The following is a 23544-nucleotide window of genomic DNA, read 5'->3' as shown; positions in this document are numbered from 1 at the left end:
CACAAGAAAACGTGTGCCTGTGTTTGGCAGACTTTCCTTTCTTGGAGGTTGAATGTGCCTTGCCTTCTGATTCTGGTCATTTACAAAAGGATAACCCTTGCGCTGTGCATTGCCAAGTCGCTGTGATCTATGTTAAGGTCGGGATGTTTTGTAAAAGGAGAAATGAAATATATATGTAATTTTTTTTTTAATATTCGTAATGTGCCCAGAAGGTCAATGGAGTTATAATACCATTCACGAGCGCTTACCAAAGTCACAAAAGTGACTTTACCAAGGAAATTAAACATCCCTGATATCAGGCAAGTTCCGGCTGACTGTAATGATCCATGAATGGCTGAGAAAAAAAAAACTATTTAGGCCAATTTCAATCCGCAAACACATTTACCCGTGTTGCATATGAGCACGTGTTTAAATCAGACATCATTATAGAGCACCACATCCAATGGACACATGGTCAAGTTGAAACACGTGAATGTACAAAACAAACAAACCGGGCATTGAATGGTCATTTATTTTTACAATTATGTACGTTGGAGAGAAACTTAGGTTTAAAAAACCCCACCACATTTTCCTTAGCGCGAGAAGTCGGAGTTGTGGGGCATGGGTTAGCACACCGAGCTCCACTTGTGGCGACAATCCACCATGGCAGTCCACCAACGACCCTAATGAACCAGCAGAATGGGTGATCTAACAACCCCCATGACAAACATGGCATGTGGATGCCTTCATCCAGCAGTGGAGTGACAAAGGGTTGTAAATATTAGTGCTATTACTACAGTAGCATGAGTATTAGCAGTGTACTACTTTGCACATGGATAGCGGTTTTTTGCGTGGAATATTTGCTGGTTTATTCCAGGATGTTTCTGTTGCGCGTCGTCGCTTTAAGATCTTTCTGTGTTCATATTTAGTTTGTTGCGGTTGCACCCGACTTAAGAGCCGCATGGCTCACAGGGCTATACCAAATAAATGAAACTTGAAACTTGAAACAGGCAGCAGTGTTTCTGAATCGGGCTCACACACCGTTATCGTTCATACAAATTTTACGAATAATTTTCCCATGAAAATCAAACGATGTCTCTAAGCAACACACAAATAATGAAAGTAACTGTTCTTACATCGGTGCATGAATAACACCGCAGTATTTTGTTTGCAAGTCCATGGGAAATCGTTTGGAGTTCTAAAGACGGTCTACTGATAAAGGAATATGTACTATTTGTGCGTATTTTCAAAAGATGTATTTTTCACAACGCTATACTTTACTTTCGTCAAAAGATATAATTTATTTTAATCAGGAGGCAGAGGACAGCACACGTGTTTGAATCTCATACACGTCGGGATGTGATTGTTTAAATGCCCCACTGGTAAATATATATAGTGTATATAAAAAAAGGGAAATTTGTGAATATGTGTGTCTGTTCAACATGTTTAGCGTACTTCCCGACATGCAACAAACTTGAAATTTGCCTGGTGGGTACTTTCCAGACTGTACACCATGCAAAAAATATAAAAATAGACTTTTCTATTTGTTTTGGGGGGGGGAGGGGCGCAATAGTGCATATATTGTGCACGGCAATAGAGCTGTGACGTCACATCTGCCATGTCACCCGCGCATGTGGAAGAGTAACGGAGTGTGCCTGCTGACATCACCCCCCCCCAACCCTCCACGGGAAAAGGGAAATACAAATGTGTTGCAGGTCTTAGGCGTTCTTCGCGCAGCATTGCTGCTTTATTATTTCAGTCGTTTACTGCCGAAGGCACCCTGAAAGTTGTGTGTGTCTGCAGCAAGCGCGTGTATGTGTACCTATGGACGCGCACGCATGTGTGCTGGGGGGGACGATTATTTGAACCGGTCCTGGGCCTCCCCTAGGTCGACTCAGCCTCAAACGAGTAACTGGTGTAGTGTGTGAACATCGCAACTGGGGAGACAAAGGCGGCCGGGTGTGGTGAATCCAAGTCCCGGGCGAAGCCGGGTAGTAAAGCTAGTATATTATAATTCTAAGCCAGCACAAAAAATAAGGGGTTGAAGCTAAAATGTATCGGATGCATGGCAGGTTTTGATAAGTGTAGTTTAAACTGACTATGTCGTGAACATGCCATGATTTCAAATCAAATGCCATCATTTTTATCTCACGTGTAATAAAATAACATTACGGATTTAAATAATTCTACATGGCTTTAATTTCCATCAAAGAGACTCCGAGTGTTAGGAGGGGAGAGTGGTTGTCCGCCAGAGTAGAACATTTTAAGCTTATTGTCAAACAATTATCTCAAAATTGACGGAAATTTAGAAAACGCATATAAGTTGAGTGTTTTAGAAGTGTTTTTTTTACGTATACAAAGATTAAGGACGAAACATAAAAAATGTAATTGTGACACGCGCAAGTTCGTGTGATTTTCACCATCTCGGGTGGGTGGACGGGCGGGTGGGTGGACGGGCAGGCGGGCGGGTGAGTGAGTGGGTGGTTGAGTGGGTGGATGGGTGAGTGGGTGAGTGGGTGCGTGGGTGGGTGGGTGGGTGCGTGGGTGGGTGCGAGGGTGGGTGAGTGGGTGGGCGAGTGGGTGGGCGAGTGGGTGGGCGGGTGAGTGGGCGGGTGGGTGGGCGCGTGGGTGGGCGCGTGGGTGAGCGAGTGGGTGGGCGGGTGGGTGGGCGAGTGGGTGGGCGGGTGCGAGGGCGGGTGAGTGGGCGGGCGAGTGGGTGGGCGGGTGAGTGGGTGCGAGGGTGGGTGAGTGGGTGGGCGGGTGAGTGGGCGGGCGAGTGGGTGGGCGGGCGAGTGGGTGGGTGGGCGCGTGGGTGGATGGGCGCGTGGGTGGATGGGCGAGTCGAGTGGGCGCGTGGGCGGGTGGGCGCGTGGGCGGATGAGCGGGTGGGTGGGCGCGTGGGTGGGTGCGTGTTGACCCGTTTTCTGGAAGGCATAAATTGTCCGGAACATTTGTCGACACGATTCTCAAGCCCTCGTCGGCATCGCAGTGGACGATGTTTCACCTTTCAAATGAATCAGGAGAAGGAACCGTGGCGTCTGCGATTCAAGTGTCCATTTGGGATTTGACGGCTCGCAAAATTGTCACCCATCTGAAATACAATTGTCAAACTGCCAGATATAAAAAAAAATACTATATATACACCCGTAGTATATTGTGACCCATAGTAATACTAATCTTACCAGACAGCTCTGAGGGCAAGATAGATCACTATGTGTTGGAGAAATGTGAAGCAAAGACATCAAGAACGCTGCTTTGCCTTGTAAGATATCCAAGTGTAAGTGATGTGGCAACTATTAAGGCCCGAGAAGAGAATTATTAGTCTAGATTTGAAGCTTTCGTGACTGCAAGGATTCATATTCTTAGGTTTTTTCGGTAAAGTCACGTATCAAGTAATATACAGCAATCGTGCTGTGACGGTTCCACCTGAAGACGGAAGCTTGTGTTGCCTCCGAAACGTCGTGATTTTTATTTTATTTTTTATTTTACTTTTATGAATTTTAATTTTTTACCTACGTGACTTTACCGAAAAAACCTAAGAATAATTATTAGTCTGTTCCGAGCAAGAAAAGGGACCATTCGTGTGAGAGCTTACCCCCCAAGATGCCCTGCTATGATTGCCATCCAGTGTAGTGTTCCATCTCTAATGGACAGGATGCGTAGCTTGTTTTGCTTACTTCACGAGCCTTCCTGGAAATAATACAGATGCACAACGAGCTTGGGTGAACAGACACAAGTGCACATGGTTGTAGCCAATTGAAATCACGTATTATTCTTGTCATGTTCTTGGTTCTTTCGGTAAAGTCACGTAGAAGGGAAATAATAATATCAATATATAACAATAAAAATTCTCACGACGTTTCGACTGCAACATAAGCACACAAACACAAGCTGTGGATTTCACACCTGATGATGATTGCTTGAATTTGTATTGTTTTATATGTATATTATTTTATTATTTCCCTTCTACGTGACTTTACCGAAAGAACCAAGAATATGAATCCCTGCAGTCACGAAAGCTTTAAATCAAAATTTATTCGTGCAATGTTCATGATCTATCCACTGCTGGATGGAAAGTCTCCCTACAGAGTCACCATCTCTTGCAGTCTCGTGACGTCACAGAGCTGAACATCGCGCGCATGCAAATGGCCGATTTCTCCGCTCGGTCTTGGAAGTGGTCATCCTCCTCGGGCGAATTCTCTCAACTTTGGCTCCCATTCCATCACCAATCTCCTCCACTGGATGTCATCACTTCGTCGTGTCCTGTACATGCCCACTGAGAATTTTGTGACGGTAAATACAGAGTCCCCGATCAGATATTGTTCCTTGATCAATGTGCTTCTCCCATGCCGAGGTATATTTCTGAGCGTGGATCTCTCCTTACTTCCTTGCACATTGTTCAGCTTCCCTACAGTGTCATCGTTTCCGATATGTGTCATAGAGCCCAGTGTGCATCGATTGAAAACGTTATACTGGTAGGAACCTCCTGGTTACACCAGCCCACGGGATTATTGTGTCCGTCCGTCCGTCGTGCAGGGAGGGGCTGGGTGGGGAGGGAGGGGCTGGGTGGGGAGGGGAGGGGCTGGGTGGGGAGGGTGGGGAGGGGCTGGGTAGGGAGGGTAGGGCTGGGTGGGGGCTGGGAGGGGAGATGCTGGGTGGGGAGGGGCTGGTCACCCCGTGGTGCCCTTATAAAACTCAACGTTTAACCTACTCACGCCGGCTTGTGCCCGCCCTCACAGTCGGGCATATTTGCGAAATACACCATGCCGCCGTTGACCCTGGCCATTGACCGAGCAACCCAATGTTCCTACCAGCTCCCTCCGTAGGAATGTGTTTCAAACATTAAAACATTTATATCCAAGCAGGACAAAAATAAGATTATAAATGACATTAAATTCATCAGCATAGATAAACTCCAACACCTCGGGGTTATTTTTTTTCTACGTAAACTTAACACAGGAAATAGATGTCAGACCAAGCCAGTGACACCTCAACACTGCCACAGAGAGAATAAAGCCAATTACAGGCAAAGTCAAAGATTAAAATACAGCTCAAGACATGTAACAAGTGTCGACTCGTTCGAAGACACTGATTCACATCTCCAGAGAGAAAATTACGAACATGTCAGAACCATAAAAACCTCGCAGAGTAAATCAACATTTCATTGGAAGTTGGGGGCAAGGATCAAAAAAGCTAACAGAAATCAAGGTACATAAAATCACAAATGACCATCTTTTTTTTACAAGGAAGTAAAATTGATTTTCAAAAAATTAGTTTTCAAGCAATGTTGGCTCATGTGACCTACGTTAGGCCTCTACAGTACATCATCACATTGGCACGCGTGGGTTCTGTCCTAACATTGAGACGCAATCCACTTTAATAAAGGTTTGCCACGATATACATTTTCATGAAAACGTTATCAAATTTCATTATTTTACGATTATAAGGATATCAGTTTCCCACGACTTTGTAAGTGTAGTTCACATTTGTATTGCATTTGTGCTTTTGCTATACGTCCAGTACAAATAAAGATGATCAAACCGTTCTTCACAGCTGCAGTCGACTCAATGCAATCCCTGCCATTAGTCTGTATGAACAATTACAATCTCTAAAGCTTGTAACGCACATGTATGCATGTAGAACTTCTTTCGCACCATGCGTGGCTGACCGTGCTCACCGGAGGTGCGAGGAAATGCTATCAGTTATGCAGAAAATAAAATTCAATAACCCGCAAAAAACATATCACGTCACACTCCTGCCATGGCGTTAATGAAAAACATTTCGCAAGGCATTGCAACAATTTGTTTATTTTACACATTTAGAAACGACGTTGAGTTGTCGGTTCATAAATATATTATCATGAAATTTAATATTTCTGGGAAACGTTAATGAGCAACAATTATTATTATTATTAATGAGCATCACCCAGGGAAGCCGCAACTCGTCTCAAGATTATTTTTTCCGGAGGGTCCTGCCACGTTTTTCACAGTAGGGTGGGGGGAGGGTGGCGCCGTTGCCGTGTGTGTAATCCAAATCGAGTAATTTGCGAGAATTTTTTTTTGCATTGTGATTTTTTCGTCCAGTACGAGTTAAGTATCGTGATGCATGGAAACTGAAAAATCCAGAGGAAATTCACGCAGAAATGTTTGGAAAACTACAACTCAGCGCAGAAAGGCACCCGAGTCAGGGATTGAACCCAGGCTCTTCTTGCTGCAAGGCACGAATGTTCCCACTGCAACACGCTGCCGCTCGTAATACCAATCGCGTTGTACTGACATTTAGCAAAATGGACAACACGATTTTTAGTCGTTATATCGTACAACACAATGGAGTATCACCGTATCAAAGCGACCCTACATGAAAGACTTGAGCATCACGTGTACCCACGTCAAGACGGGCACTCAAAGTAGTGACTCGCTGACCACTGCCATATCGGTCACAGGTGCTGGCCCTGGATTTCTCTCTCACGCCACCGCTGGTGGAAGGGCCTCCACTTGAGCAAACGCTGTAAAGGGTATTTGGTCTCCTCTTCCACATTCACCAGACATGTTGAAAGAAGTGAGTGTACTCACACTTCACCCTACCACACATGACCTGTCGATCAATACATTTTTGGTGTAGCCATTTATACTATTGGGTGGAGACGCTGGACGATGGAATCGAAACGACGACCTCTGGATTGCAAGCCCCGTGTGCAACCCATTACACCACAGGCTTATCGCCGTCTAAGCAGCTGCATGTGGACAAGTAGGCAGGTAATTACACATACAGAAATGCGAGGGTTTCAAATTTCTTCAAACCGTGGCTTCAAAAGGTGGGACCTTAATTAGAAACCCTTTGCAATTCTGCTGTGGTCGACGGATTGTAGACACTTGTGAATAATGCCACGGACATGTGCGTGCACAGGTTGAGCACACTTTGCTGTTGGACCAAACATTTTCCAGGTCAAGGTCAAATACTATAGACGGCTGCTTATACATTGACGCTCACTTCCCGACATTGTCTTGGAAAAAAATGGCTCAATAATATAAAGCATCGGTAACTTAAAAAAAATAAACTGAGACCTTTCATTAGAATTCAGAGTCGATATCCTAAAAAATGGATCTTGCTCCTTCTTCCTCACTAATGAATCTCCACGGTAGGCCAAGTGACACAATAGTTTCGTCGTGCAAAGGTCAGGAGGTAAAGGCAACACAAAGATGCCGCGTGCCTTCTCTCCTAACAAATACTGTAGTCTATTACGTGCAATGCAGTCCTCCAGGAATGTCTTGCCAGGTATCGTTCAGTGGTATAATGGAAATTTCTAAACCTTTGTCAATCACCGACTCAAGGCTTCTCCAAGCCCGTGTGGGTCTTGGGAGTTGTTAAGAGCGTACTTTCATACTTTCATACTTTCACCGTGTTTTCCAGTGCATGTTGGTGGACGGGGAGACACAGGAACGGTTCCGATATCGTTCTTCACCGCTCTCAGCCGTTGCTGGGATGTAAACTCAGGGTCGCCGCTCGGTACATAGCGGACTCCGTTAACCACTGCACCACAACTCACTTAAGTTCATCTTCTTGGTTCTTTCGGTAAAGTCACGTAGAAGGGAAGTAATAAAATAATAAAAATAAAACATAATAAAATAATTCTCACGACGTTTCGGCCACAACGCAAGCAGCCGTCTTAGAGTCGTGGCATACCGCGACTCTAAGACCTGGTCTTCACCTGAAGACGGCTGCTTGCGTTGTGGCCGAAACGTCGCGATAATTATTTTATTATGTTTTATTTTTATTATTTTATTACTTCCCTTCTACGTGACTTTACCGAAAGAACCAAGAAGATGAATCCCTGCAGTCACGAAAGCTTTAAATCGAAATTCACTTGAGTTCATTATTCGTTCCATGTATTCCGAGAGCGCTTAAATTAATACCCACCATATATGCATAATCAAATGTGACTTATTTCATAGTTTTACACATGGTAGTTTCACACACATACATATGCATAATTGCACAGTCATTTGCATAATGGTTCCTTACCAAAGACTATTAATGAACATGGCCAATATAAATATTCAACAAAGCAGTGTAGTGTTAGGTGCTGACAAAGCCTGATAACAAGCCAAGGCTTAATCTCGTTTTCGTCACGACGTGTCCCATGAAACTTGTGCTCGCCAACACGGTACGAATCAGACCGCCCTGCCCAGCCCATGATTATGTCAAGCACAAAGCCATCCTGAACGTTTGGGATAATTCAATTACACACCCAAACCAGCCTAAACGGGGCCAGTGCTTCAAAGTCACAATTGCAGTTCACGCATGGGCAATTTTACTTTGCTGCTTTCGCCCGCACACCCCCATATGAATTACAATAACTGCAAAGTTAACAGAATGATGATAATAACGGCTTTTTTTAATAGTGGGAGTGTGAAGGTTATTATATCGTGGAGCTCTGTGCCTTCTACAGAGGCAGCAAACCTGGATTCAAACTCTGTTCATAGTTAAATACTTGTAACAATGCTTCACAGGAGTTGACCATTATGTTAACACATTCCTGCGGAGGGAGCTGGTAGGAACGTTGGGTTGCTCGGTCAATGGCCAGGGTCAACGGCGGCGTGGTGTATTCCGCAAATATGGCCGACTGTGAGGGCGGGCACAAGCCGGCGTGCGTAGGTTAAACGTTGAGTTTAATAAGGGCACCACGGGGTGACCAGCCCCTCCCCACCCAGCCCCACCCCTCCCATCCTCCCCACCCAGCCCCTCCCCACCCAGCCCCTCCCCACCCTCCCCACCCAGCCCCTCCCCACCCTCCCCTCTTCACCCAGCCCCACCCCTCCCATTTTTGGATGCACGACGGACGGACACAATAATCCCCTGTGGGCTGGTGTACCAGTACCAGCACTGGGTCTAGCCCGCAATGACGTCACACGTAAATAACATTTACATTAAATTTGGTTCTGCACTTAATTTGCCTAAATTCCAGCTCTGAGTTTTAAACACATCAGTTTGGCTGCCATACTGCAGACATTACTCGCAGTCACTCGAAATGATCTCAGAAGTAATTCCGTGGTATGCACTTCCACAGACACTTCTCCAACACGAAGGGGGGTTGCCAATGCACTTAGTATTACTTATACTTTGTAACGTTAGTATAGTTAGAGTGTATACCTTTTATATAAGTTAAGATTCCTACTTGTTCAATGTATGCACCGTCCCGCCATAGTGAATTCCTTGTTTGTGCAAACTTACATGGCGATTAAAACCGTTTCTGATTCTGATTCTGGGAGATACCCTCACGGTTTATTTGTCTCATGACATAATGGCAATAGCATAACCGAGATAAAGTCGGGGTTCTTATTATAAATGAAAACGACTGAATACATGACCACCTACCATGCAATCCGCAAGCCACAAACAGTCACCCACCTTCTCGTTTTGTACACGGTGATTGTGAGGCTCCATACGAAGTAATGATTAGCCATGGACAGTTATTGTTTACGAAGCGTGCAACGTGGTAAGGTGTCCGATAGAGTTTCCTTGATGACGGCACGTTCATGACAACGAAGTGCGATTTTTAACCACGGTCAGTTTCCAGGGCTGGCCATGCCATTCGCCCGCAGCAAACACTACGGGCGAACTGGACGTTTTGCGTTGGTTTTTATTTCCCCCACCTGCGATGACAGGTGGGAAACATCCGAGAGGATTTTGGAAGAAGATATTTCGCGTCGCACGAGCGCTTCACATTTCACCCGCTGCTGTAAACACACTCCATCATCAAAAGGGCACCAAGGCTGTGGGCACGTACGTGTGTGGCCAGGATCGCATTAATGCCACCCATGAGATGGCACACACCATAAAGCCTGGCCATAAACATCGACGTGCACCGCATCCAAAATCATATTATGCACAATTTGGCCGTTCGTATGTAGTCAAGAGGTAAAGGTGTGGCCCTGCAGTTTCTTACTCACGCCCCTGCCTGCAGAAGGGCGTCCACTAGATTGAGTTCTCGAGAAAGCTCGGAGGGCATTTGGCCTGCTCTTCCACGCTGGCCAGACGGCTCAGGAGCACCGGCAGTTTTTACCCCACCACACGCAACTTGCTATCGTGTACGATTCATGCTGCTGGGTGGTCAGCAGGCAGGCAGATTTGAACAACGTGCCCATTGTTTCAGCCACCTTTCCGGGAGGTCAAACCGGTGACCTCTCGCTTGTAAGTCCAGTTCGGTAACCATAACACCATGGGGGCATCCATTATTTATTTAAAGTGTATCCTCATACTTTTATGGGGGTGTTGTTCATTTGTATCACTGTTCAGTTTACAAATACACTTTTAGCAATGTCACTTATTTCGTCAAATAATAGTAATAAACCATAATTATGACCTGCAGAATAATTGCAATGCTGCGATTTCCAACGACTAATTACATCGTCTCCTCAAATATGTTTCCTTACTTTGATGAATGCAGTATGGATTGACTCCTAAAAAGAATTAGTCACGTAAGACTGATTGCTCTATAGCCATACCCAATTTTAACACCACATTACCCAGCGCACACTCCTGAACAAGTGAATCATTTTGACGTAATTTAAACGAGTCACGCACCGTTGCACTTCTAGCGAGAGTCTACTGCAAGTGCAAAATGCAGACACAAAAGCTCATTGCGAGAGAGAAAAAAAAAACACGTGCACAGCGCATGCAAAATGTAATATAGTTCTCAGATCAATGGATACATCACCGCCAACACTCTGTGCGCCTTTCCATTTGGACGTTATGCACGCGACAAATGCAATTCTTTGCATAGCAACGAGCGCAAGTGGTCCTTTTCACACGACTGGTTATTCCGCAGAGCTGATATGAAATGCAGCGTGGTATCGCAGAGCAGAAACCAACAAAATATTCATTGGCGAAATATCCTTCCTGCAACATGCACTCGTCCGTAAACGCATTGCAAATATATCCACTTAATTTTGACCAAATAAAGTAGATTGTGGTGCTTGTGATTGAATTAATAAAATAACCAAAACGAATTCATTTGTTACCGCACTACCTGTTGTAGTTCCCAGAATTGTGGTCATTACATTTTCGCATTATAAATCGTTTTTTTTTTTATAAACTAGTTTACCATACCGTGTCTCCTCTTTCACAACCACTGTCATATCATGAATACATCATGCAGGTTTGTCCATTGTACCCATAACAGTTGCCTCGGTGAGCCCACAATCCACACTGCAATTGAGATATTGCGGCCCGAGAGCTTTGCCTTCCACGGAAATATCTGATGCAAACACAAACAGCAGAGGACAGAGACTGCACACACACAAAATCAAGATGCACAGAGGTACACATGAATGAAAAAAAAAGACAAACAGTCATGAAGATGGAGAACATTTTCATAGAGAACACAGCAACAGGGAGGTCGAGGAATGAAGCAGATAGGCGGTGGCGAGACGGGTGTGTACATAGAAGTGGATTCAGCAAAACAAAGACAGTCACCATACCGATATCCGCACAGCCGAATGTTTAGATTTAATGTGTGTGTACACGTGTCATTACGCGTTTGCCGTGTGTGCGGATCGACACCCGGGACAGCCTTGCAAATGAGATGTTCCACCTCAGGGGATTTTTCCAGTTGAGATATATTAATAAATAAAGCATCTAATAAATCAAATGTTTCACTCAGGGTCACAATTGAAGAATCAATTACTTGTTTAACGTTGTGGTGAATTTAAGCGACTGCTCGTGGCTGTGTGTAGGTGCCCCATGAGCCCATTGCATGCAACATATAATGATATGAATTTAAAGCCAAGTCAATACACTACAAGGTGGAGGTATTGGGGGCAGTTTGACCAAACCTCGCCAGACTGCTCAGTGTGAGTTGATGAAAGGGGAGGGCCCAGGACGAACTCTGATCTCGCTGTTCACTGCTATTAGCCATAGCTGGGATGCAAACTCAGGATGCCGGGTTCACAGCGCAGGGCACTAACCCCGCTGCACCACCGCTCCAATCGGTTCGATATTGTACGTTACACACGTAGGGAAGTTCCGACGGACGTACTCGTAGACGGAGGTAAGTTAAGGGCTTCCGCCAGGGTTTATTAAAGCTTATCAATATTACACAGCAGGGTACACAACTCCCAGGGGCTAGGGGTCCTACTCCGAGTCCGGGTCCCTGCCGGCTAGCTCCGGTCTCTCTCTCTCTCTCGTGTCGGATCGTGAACTCTGCCGACTCCACCGACCGGAGAGAGAAGCACCTCTACGGCTACCACCGGCTTCTCACCAGACTCACTATTCGATCCCTCTCTCTACCCCTGGTTCCCTCTTCACCCTGTTTACTTTCCCCGTTGCCACAGTGACCCCGCTTACGTCACGGGGTATCCCTTAAATACCCTAGGAGACGTGACGTCATCGCACTGAACGGCACACATGACGTCACGTCCCCATTTTACTCCTCTACACAAATACAAAATCATAAACTGCTGTATCATTACGCGGGAAAGCCTCACGGCTCTTTTTCAGGAGGGTCCTGCCAAGTCTTTTTGCAGTAGGCAGAGACGTCACCGCGTGCAATCCCAGTTGAGTTGAAACCCGAGTAGAATAAATGGCGAACCCAAATCCCGATCAATGCTCATCAGTGCAGATTCGGGGGTGGGGGTCAAGAGCAGTTCAGATATTCCTCGCCACTGGTGTTATCCGTGACCAGAAATTATAAATCGAGGTTGCTGGCTTCATAGCAGAGTGCGCTAACTGCTAACCAACTACTATTTTACTAGGCAAGGCCCACTGAGAAATGTAGCTCTTTTTTAGAAGTGACTGGGCCACAAATGAGAGCTGAATGAAGCGGCTTATCACGTGGAAATGTATAGCAGCCAAATACTCTAAATGCATGTTTTTCATTTTGGAGGGAAAAACCGGAGGACCCAGAGAAAAATCCATGCGGCCACGGAGAGAACATGCAAACTCCAAATATACAGCAGGCGTCAGGGGCGGGATCGATCCCATGACCTCCTGTATACCAGGCGAGGTAGTAAACATCTCGCCAAGGCGACACCCAACTCCACTGTTCACGCCTCGTTGCATCTACCAGTTCTGTAAAGCACATGTTATTGCATTGTTTGGGACATCATGAATCTAAAACACTGTGTGATTCATCAACTCACATCATGCATCCGACACACAATGGCACCGTGCCATTTGCAATAAATATACGTGTCGTGTACTATGCTGTATCACGTAACATTGTTTCTATAGAAAGGAAATATACAGTGCTTAGTAATTCCACTGCCGGACGAAGGCCTCCTCATGTCAGCCACGGTGAGTGTGGATTGGTGACGGGGTGAGGCCAGTCTGATTACAGATACCACCTCGCCACCGAAGTCAGCGGGGGCCAGGAATTAAACTTAGATTTCCAGGTTCAGAGTGCATAAACGATGACCACTGCACCAGGTCTCATCACCGGGAATAAATTGAATGAATAAAGTAAAATTTGCCTCGGTCTGCCCTCACCGGGGGTTAAAATTGTCATGGGGAAGTTATCAGATGCTCCACCCTTGACGTCGCAAGTCGATATTCTTGGGGACCCAGCGTGCGCTCACCTCGGTCATTGCGGTGCTCGTGCAAAAGAATTGTCTCCACTGATCCCACGCCGATGCCCAAAGATGTCGGACAACTGTGCAAGGGTAACAGAGCGGTCTTCCGAATCCGCGTCTCTCACGCAGCCTTGACGTTTGTTTCCCCATATTTCGCCAAATCTGCACGCCACCGTGACCTGGGGTCATCTTCAAGAGTCGTCCTGCCACAAAGAGAGTCTTGCAGTCGCCCTTTTGACTGTTGAATATCGTGGGTGCATCGTTCCCACACGCATTCAATTTGTAGACGTCCATTTCCGGCGATTCGGTTTTCTCTCGGTGTCGAAAATTTCTACAGCAGCACAAGGTTTTGACATTCCAATTTTTCATTATCCATCGCAGCCGAGCTGCCATAGATGAATCGTAAATAAGGAATAAGGAAATCTAGAATATGGTACCTTGCTGTTTTGAGCATACAAAACATCAACGGTCTCTGGCATTTTCTTCTATATTAAGCTCGGAACTTTCTGTACCACACTCGTGCACACGTGGACTTAATTAGCTTATCACCACAGGGTGGGTGGGTGGGGGGGGAAGTGATTCTATATTGTACAGCAGAGAGAGATTTTTTTTGAAAAATGTGGCGATGTGAGAGAGAACAAAACGTTTCCTTTGAAGAGTTAAACAGAGAATGAAAGATAAAAAATGACCATAATAGTGTCATTAGTTTGCGCACAGCTGGAAGTATCTATAATAGCAAGCGTTGCATTATAATCCATCAAACGGTGCCAGGCAACATGCAGAGCTAACACCAAGCTCGGCGCTTTTCGACTTTTTCATACAAAAACTGTGGGAGCCAAAACGGTGAGCCGTCCCATTATTCATGAGCATGGGCAACACAGATCTTGGTGACAAGAGATGTGTGGACGGCTGGCACTAACGGGACATTAAAATGTTGACACGAGTTACATCAGCCTGTTGGTAAATGTCCAAGTGCAGTCCCAATGCTCAGTGATTAGCAGTACAATTCCAGTAATGGTGAGTGGACACGTATTCGGTAGAAGACTGCGATTCTTCCACATCGGGAACCGATAATATACCTTGGTTGTGTTTCAGCTTCTTGGTTCTTTCGGTAAAGTCACGTAGAAGGGAAGTAATAAAATAATAAAAATAAAACATAATAAAATAATTCTCACGACGTTTCGGCTACAACGCAAGCAGCCGTCTTCAGGTGAAGAATGAGACACTGCCAAGCTAGGAGCTTATATATAAATTGAGTTGGAGGTGGAAGAAGAGCGCCTTAACAAAACGGCTGCTTGCGTTGTAGCCGAAACGTCGTGAGAATTATTTTATTATGTTTTATTTTTATTATTTTATTACTTCCCTTCTACGTGACTTTAGCGAAAGAACCAAGAAGATGAATCCCTGCAGTCACGAAAGCTTTAAATCGAAATTTGGTTGTGTTTATTCAGCCCAGATCACACAGCCGTTGTGTTTTTGAAGGGGTTTAAGTGCAAGATTGAGCGGGGACGTCTGTACCAGAGGACCGCGTGTCAACGCACTACTTAAGTGCAATGGTAAATCAATTAAAACAGTATTTAAAAAAAAAACTCATCACGTGTATCTGTGGACCATTATGACTCAAATAATACAGGTAGAACTCGATTTCATTTCCACACGTAAATACAACTTTTATTCATACGGAGAATGAACGGTGCTTTGCTTTTATCTAATAAATATATGTATTGCACCAGCCTAGGAACATGAAACAATGGGGGGGGGGGGGGGGGAGGAGAGTATGCAGTTGCTAAAAAATACATGGAAGGTTAAATGCATCGCTGCACTTTAACGGACCCACCACTAAAGAATAAGGCTTACTCTCTGAACCCATATAATCCTTGAACCCATATAATCCTTGAACCCATATAATCCTTGAACCCATATAAGTGACATTATGGAAGGTGAGATGGGTTTATAGAGGTGAGATACCCTGTATCCTACATTACAAGAAGCGATGGACCATTCGACCTGAGTGGATAGAGCAAGTTTGAAATAGAAGAAACTTAACTTAAAATGTATCATTGTTGCCATTCTAATTTTTTATAATTGTATTTGTCCATCACTCCACTTATGACAATAACCAAAAGCTTTCGTGACTGCAGGGATTCATATTCTTGGTTCTTTCGGTAAAGTCATGTAGAAGGGAAATAATAAAATAATATTTAAAAAAATAAAACAAAATTATTACTGTGGATTTCACACCTGATGATGATTGCCTGTGTTGCAGTCGAAACGTCGTGATAATTTTTAATTTTTATATTTTCATTATTTTATTATTTCCCTTCTACGTGACTTTACCGAAAGAACCAGGAACAGCCAGTGTATTGACCAGTTATACACAAAAAAAATACGGCTTGACCACCGCCTATCTCACTGTCAAATGCAAGTCACAAAGCAATAACACAAGTTTCCAACAGTTTGCATAAAGGTGAAGGAAGAGAGTGGGGATTGCAAGTCATTCCTCGTCCATCATTTGCGACAAGCAGACAAATGCATACACGGCTGAACGTGCCGCTAGAAATACTTCTCATTTGGAGGTTGCACGCAACGGTAGGTGATCTATTTACTGATATCCTATCCACATGCAATACCCGTGTTCTTGTAAGAAAACCAGACCGACGATTATATTTGGACTAAAGTGTAACGGGAGAGCGTTAATATATTTCAGAAGTGTATTCAGACTGAAGAAACGCATGTGGAGGATTTTTTATTTATTTTAAAAAATGTGTTTATTTAATATACTCTTTGGTTCTTTCGGTAAAGTCACGTAGGTATAAAATAAAATAAATCACGACGTTTCGGGCGCAACACAAGCGTCCGTCATCAGGTGGGAAAGCATGGTCTGCTGCTGAGGCAGACTGTTTTAAAAGGTGACCTTGCTGCCTGCAGTCACGAAAGCTTCAAATCAAGATTTTTATTTCATATGTTTACGTTATCGTCTTCGTGGAGGGTCACCCTGTATAATGAGTACAACATGCATGGTTCGCTTCATCACCATCCATGTGTCACGTGTTTTCCTACTGATGGAGCAAGACCACTTCAAAGTTAGCACTATGGCATTTCTCTTACACAAGGTAAATCATAATAAACACATTCCTGCGGAGGGAGCTGGTAGGAACGTTGGGTTGCTCGGTCAATGGCCAGGGTCAACGGCGACGTGGTGTATTCCGCAAATATGCCCGACTGTGAGGGCGGGCACAAGCCGGCGTGAGTAGGTTAAACGTTGAGTTTAATAAGGGCACCACGGGGTGACCAGCCCCTCCCCACCCAGCCCCACCCCTCCCACCCAGCCCACCCTCCCCACCCAGCCCCTCCCCACCCTCCTCTCCCCATCCAGCCCCTCCCTCCCCACCCAGCCCCTCCCTGCACGACAGACGGACACAATAATCCTCTGTGGGCTGGTGTAACCAGGAGGTTCCTACCAGTATTATTTACTTTGTCAATCTGCTGCTGGATGAAAGCCTCCCCGCACCTTTTGGCCACGGAGGGCTGCTTGGCCATACCTCACCAAATCGTTCGCCACGGGATGGGAATTTGCCTCGGATCACCAGATCCATAGCACAAGCCGCAAGCCACGGGTCGCCACTGGTGCACACACCCCGAGACACCTTTTACTTTGTGGGAAATAAATGTGTACGGGAACATCCACGTGGCGTCTATTATTATTATTGTTGTTTGTTTGGACGTGCCATTTAGTAAGCACAGTTACCGTGCATTACTGGGGCTAGTGAGGGGAATGAGGTAGTTTGTGATTTCATGCATGGGTGCAGCGTGTACAGGAGCAGGGCAGTTGGCAATTTGCACAATAAACATTTCTGAAATGCCCCCCTGCTGTTCACAAAAACGGTGATGTCTCCGTGCGATGGAAATTACATCGAGCAATTTCATTTCACACGCACACACAAGGACTACTGGGACATCCCGTATGTATCATGTACAGTGTGTGTGTGTATATACTGGATATTACTCTATCTTAGGATAGTGGGTATACAAAAACCCGGTCCCTCTGTGTTATATACAATTTAAAATAAATACCAAGCTTTTATGTATCTTTTTTATGGACAAATTTACATTTCACACGCAGGCGTGTTAACACTTTTCTTTTGCTTTCATTCGGGCACGATTGCGTATGTATGCATATGTATCGAACTTCTTTCGCACCGCATGTAGCCAACCGTGCTAGATCTGGAGGTGTGACAGGCGTGCACGTCTTGTTTCATACGGACACACTCCATCCTCTTGAATACAACACAAGCTGCTGCTGCTGCTGCCGCTTCTTATTCGTCAACAAAATCCCCCCCACCGAAAAAAACATCGCTCGGCAGGGTGGTGGCAGAGGTCGCAAACGGGTTTTGATTCCTTACCCGTACCTGGCCGCACCAGGGTCGCAAATGGGTACCCATACCCGGCCGTACCCGTACCCTACCCAGCCGGGTACGGGTATCGGGTACCTGATTGCGACCTCTGGGATGAAGCCATGTTGCAGGCGCGGGTGGGTTGATTCTAGGAACTTGAATTGTGAGAAGAGACAAGACGTTGGGAAATGAGTGACAAACGGTGACTCACCAGTGACTCACGGCCTACCCGTACCCGTACCCGGCCGCACCAGGCTCGTAAACGGGTACCCGTACCCGGCCGGGTACGGGTAGCCGGGTATCGGGTAGGGTACGGGTATCGGGTACCCGATTGCGACCTCTAGGTTCAAGTTCAAGTTCATTTATTAGGTATACCCCTGTGAGCCATTCGGCTCTTGAATCGGGTGCAACCGCAACAAACAAAAAAACAAAAACGCGAACAAAAAACATCTTAAAGTGAATATGTGACTAAGTGCAAACAGAAAATCCAAGAAAAGACAGTAAAATATTGCAGAAAAAACAGCGTACACCAACGCCGGGTGGTGGGACGGACAGGGGTTCCTCCCTTGTGCAGCTCCGTCGGTCTCTGCCGTCTCGCGCTCACGCCGCGTCTCGCCGTGACCCCCTGACGACGCAGATCTACAGGCGCTGCTGGATGGTCTTCAGGAAAGCATCGAGCAAGGGCCCTCGCCGCATCGAGAAGTTCTGCGACGAACGGTCGGCGTACTTCAGCAATTACCACAAGGTGACCCCCCCCACACCCCCACCACCACCACACACACACACAGACAACAGCTTCGCGTGTTCTGTGAGAAAATCCGTTCCGTCTTCTTGGTTCTTTCGGTAAAATCACGTAGAAGGGAAGTAATAAAAGAATAAAAATAAAACGTAATAAAATAATAATACAATATTTTATTATGTTTTATTTTTATAATAATACAATATTTTATTATGTTTTACTTTTATTATTTTATTACTTACCTTCTACGTGACTTTACCGAAAGAACCAATAAAATATTGTATTATTATTTAATTATGTTTTATTTTTATAATTTTATTACTTCCCTTCTACGTGACTTTACCGAAAGAACCAAGAAGATGAATCCCTGCAGTCACGAAAGCTTTAAATAAAAATTTAATCCGTTCCGTGTTTTACATGGGCGCCGTTTTCTGCCCGCTTCACCAATATGCGCATCTTCTTAACGCCAAAAAAAAATGTGCGTATGCCTTGAGCTTTTAAAAAAAAAATGTGTGCCTGGAGGACAGACTCTTAATTAAAGCCACTTTATTTTAGTGCCAAAGAAGCCAGCAATTGAATACTCTTTTACGGCTCTATTCATTATTTAATATGCTATTATTAAACCACATTTAGATGTTACTGGTAATGCGACAGCACAGTTAAACAACGAGACGTATTTTTAACAAGAGACAATACGCAATCTTACCATTATAGCCATTGTTAGACTACGACTCATGGCATTTAATTTCCACATTTGTGAAAGCAAGTTAATCTTTATTATTTGACCCCATTCTTGCATGTATAAAAATGCACCTATTTTCACATCGTAGTTACAAACGGCGTTTTGTGAATGGGTCATCTTGACAAAATCACTTTAAAATATTTTTGTTGTTGTTGACAAATCTATTGCAAAGCCATCTGCTAATTTAACTAAATTCACATCATTAAATTAAACAACCGCACGTGCTTAAATTATAGAACACCACTATACCAGTCATCATCACGTGCTTTGCGCATTTGATTTGTTTAGAAAAGCCTGTGCTCAAGTGCACCCATTATTTATTACAAACTCACACGATCCTGACCCCTTGCCCAGACATTACGACGTAAGTGCATTTGCATATTTGGGAGCTGTGCGCTCCCCGCGTGTGTGCGCGCTTCCAGATAACGGAACTGAGCAATGTGAGGAGTATAACCCGATTGCCCCGTGACACCAAGAAGCATGCGGTGGCCATTATATTCCACGACGAGATGTCACGAATATTTTCCTGCGACTCCGGTGAGCTTCAGGTCCTTTAAACGTGTGCAGCCACACTGGTGTCCTACAACTGTTCTGTGCAGACTTTGCCGGATGAAATGTGATCCCCCATTTGGTTAAGGTCAGTAGAATGTCATTACTTTAATTGATGCCGGTTTTACAAAAAACACACTTGCTCTCTCAGTAATTTTTTCAAGCAAAACCTGGTCGATATCGTGGTTTTTTTAATTATTATTAAAAACTTTTGGCAACTTTCAGATTTGATGTATGATATTGGCACAGAATAGTATATTCTTATAAATTGTGTTTTTTTTCGTGTGAATTAATGTCCTGGGATCTTCTTGTCCAACGATCACCAATGAGCACCAGCCTGAATTGCGAGGAGCCAGCGACACTAATTGGATGGTCTACTGCCGGCCTTCAAGCCAACCAACAGTCTGAAGCACAAGGCAAAAAATTGAGCCATTACGTAGTTAAGCAGACGCAATATTCTATAAGGCGAGGTGACGCATCTATGCGATCCATGTGGAGAGTGTTCATACAGCGGATAGCGCAGTGTACCGCAAACGGTAATCCAAGTTCAATTCCCAACCACAAATAACCATGGTGACTGTTTCTGCAAACGTCACTCATCGATTCCTACATCCATTTTGGGTCCTCCGTTTAGCACCGTACAATTCTCAGTCTGCCCCTTCAATCGCAATGCTCGACCTTTGGGAATTCCGTAACATCTCTTTCTCAACCTCTTTAATAAGGGGCCATCCTTTTAGTGCGTACGCATGGAGGGGGGAGGGGGGGGGTTAACCCAAACGCGTACGCTTGCGTATGGGGGGTCTACTGACAATGTGCATACGCATAGGAAACGTGGGGGGGTGGTGAAGCCTCGATAACAATTTGTCTACATTAGCCTTCAAATGAGTTAGATAGTCCGGCGGTGGACTATCTGTTTGCTTAAACACGTTAATATTATTAATCCTTGATCGTTTCTGCGTGGATGAAATATCCGCCGTTCTATAGGATTCGGGTGGGGGGGAGAAGTTTTGACAGATTTTTGCGTACGCACTCAATGGATGGCCCCTAACCTTGCCGAATTCAATAAATGTGGTAGCTCTAATAATCTATTACAGCTTTGTTCGTGCTCTTAATGTCGGCCGTTTGATGCTTTGGCCCATTGCGCCTCTGCTCAGCCACTGCGTTGAAGAAAATGAATAGCAAAGAGAAAAGTGTATGTGGGCAACCTCCTTGTTTATGTATACGTATGTGTATGTACCCAGAGCTGGAGGCAGAGGAGTGGTGCAAGGTGCTGTGTGTTGAGTGCTTAGGAGCCAGACTCAATGACATCAGCCTGGGAGACCCCGACCTGCTAGCGGCTGGGGTCCAGCGTGAGCAGAACGGTTAGTCAATAACGTGGCAAGCCGTGCCGCGGTGCAAAAAACCCTCATTCACAGTGCCTTAGGCTTAAGTTCACATCAACCACAAAACCCCTTTTACCCGTATCCCCCGGTTGGACCTCACGCCCATTTTAAACACCTCTCGCAGCGTCCGTTAAGTCACCTGTCAATTTCGCCCTCACATCCGTGTAATATACTACCGCTCATGCACGTGTGCGTGTGTGTATGTCACTGCGTACGGGGGATGCAGTCGCGTTGCAAGTCAGTGGTCACTGGTTCTATCTCCCGGCGTGGCAGATGAAACAATGGTCACGTTTTCTTGGTTCTCTCGGTAAAGTCACGTAGAAGGAAAATAATAAAATAATAAAAATAAACCATAATAAAATAATGATTCTATTATATGATATTATTGTATTTTTATTATTTTATTATTTCCCTTCTACGTTACTTTACCGAAAGAACCAAGAAGATGAATCCCTGCAGTCACGAAAGCTTTAAATCGAAATTTAATGTTTATGAAATCCCGCCCCACCACCACCACCACCAACACCACCTCGCCCTGCGTCCAACCCAAGTGTGAATGGGTTGGTCAATCGACAGTCACAGGTGGAGGGGTCATGTAGTACTCTACCCCTCCTGCCTTTTCCAAGGAGGTCTGACCAGGTGGGCAAAAATCTGCCAAAATAAATAAAATGTAAACTCGAGACACGGCTTTCAAGAACTCGCTTGAGTGGAGGCCTTCAGCGAGAAGTGGCGCGTGCAAATAATTGCAAGGCTGCACCTTTACCTATATGTGTATATACATCTATGTATACATACATGTATACACAAAAAACTAATTTCTCCCGTATAGCGGTAGTGTAACGTTTAACTTGCTGCGCTACGAAACCTGGTGGCCAGAGTTCGATTCCCGCTCACGGCCAACACCAGTAACGATTATTTGAATCGGTCCTGGGCCTCCCTTAGGTCGACTCAGCCTCAAATCGGTACCTCGTGAGGTGTGTAAACATCGCCACTCGGGAGACAAAGGCGGCCAGGCGCGGTGATGGCCACCAACTCCCTCATGTACCGTGCCGGCCTTCATAGGTGTTCGCTAACAGCAAACAGCACTTGCCCCAACAGTCTGTATATATACACACACACAGTTATATTTGTATACATGCATTATATCAGTGTACATTGAGTTGGTTTGTTACCGTCTACTCGGCGAACTGAGAATATTTGAGTATAAAATAACAATAATAAAAAAAATTGCAACATTCATGATGATGATGATGATGATGCTATAAAAAAAATGATAACAAAAAACCAACAAAAGTGCTGCGGCTTACAGAACGATTCAGCGTGTATCTGCTGCCCTCTCCATACCTGGAGATCTTCGGGGAGTGCACCATGCAGGTGACCCACGAGAACATCTACCTGTGGGACGTGCACAATCCGCGCGTGCGCCTCGTCTCCTGGCCGCTCAGCTCGCTGCGGCGCTACGGCCGAGATCCAACGCGCTTCACCTTCGAGTCCGGCAGGTCAGCGAGCGTGCGTCGAGGTCAATCGCCGCTTAACCCCGCGAGGTGTGCCGCCGTGGCGCTGTGTAGCCCCTCCTGCGTGCGCTTTTGGACTGTGTGCCGCGCGGGCGGGTGGGTTGTCACCCGGGTTGTGCTGCCCATCGAGCGAAACGTCAGAAATCGCGGCGAACGCCACGCGACACGTCCAGGAAGAAATAAAAAAAACACAAAACAGACAATCGGGGAGCTATTAGCTGCCGAGAGGCGCCGGCAATAGTTGCCGTGCTATTTTATGTTGTTCAAAATGTCCAAATATGGACAAATCTGATCGCGGGTAAGGCCTCGTAAATAACCGAGATGGCAATTTCCCACACACCAAGTCATAACTTTTCAAAGAAATTCTATTTTCATTGGCGAGACGGAACTCCATCACGCCATGCCATTGCTGTGCCAAGTTGCTGTTCTTGCTCAAAATGTGAATATTGCTGCCAACGATTACCCGAAAATTGGCCCGGTGTACCGTGGCCTTCATGGGGAACATCGGGCTACATTTTACGAATAAATGCCACAACAGGCACGATGTATGGGACATTTATAATGCATTAATGTGGGTGGCATGGAAGTAACAAAATTTGTGCCAACTCGCAACTGAATGGATTGTGAGCCCCAAATCGCAGTGGGGTCAACAAAATAATAATAACTAATTTATGGTC

The 23544-nt window shown here is 45.3% G+C and overlaps 1 protein-coding gene across 3 annotated transcripts in view; it reads left to right on the top strand.

Moving 5' to 3' along the window:
• LOC133350854 (docking protein 6-like) overlaps positions 1 to 23544 on the top strand; it is a 70279-nt gene that overhangs the window by 31082 nt on the left and 15653 nt on the right. The window contains exons 3-6 of one of the 3 annotated variants that reach the window (XM_061565655.1): positions 18579 to 18686; positions 19845 to 19959; positions 21213 to 21332; positions 22704 to 22852. In XM_061565655.1, the coding sequence (XP_061421639.1) occupies positions 18579 to 18686; positions 19845 to 19959; positions 21213 to 21332; positions 22704 to 22852 (492 nt within the window). Of the gene's footprint in view, positions 1 to 18578; positions 18687 to 19844; positions 19960 to 21212; positions 21333 to 22662; positions 22853 to 23544 lie in introns of all 3 variants that reach the window. The other 2 variants (XM_061565653.1, XM_061565654.1) reach the window with 2 other exon arrangements.

Source organism: Lethenteron reissneri, chromosome 35 (genome assembly GCF_015708825.2).
Source record: "Lethenteron reissneri isolate LAM-NWPU_2019-01 chromosome 35, ASM1570882v1, whole genome shotgun sequence".
NCBI lineage: Eukaryota > Metazoa > Chordata > Hyperoartia > Petromyzontiformes > Petromyzontidae > Lethenteron > Lethenteron reissneri.
The sequence above is the reverse complement of the archived record's forward strand: the minus strand, read 5'-3'. Positions and strand labels throughout refer to the sequence as shown.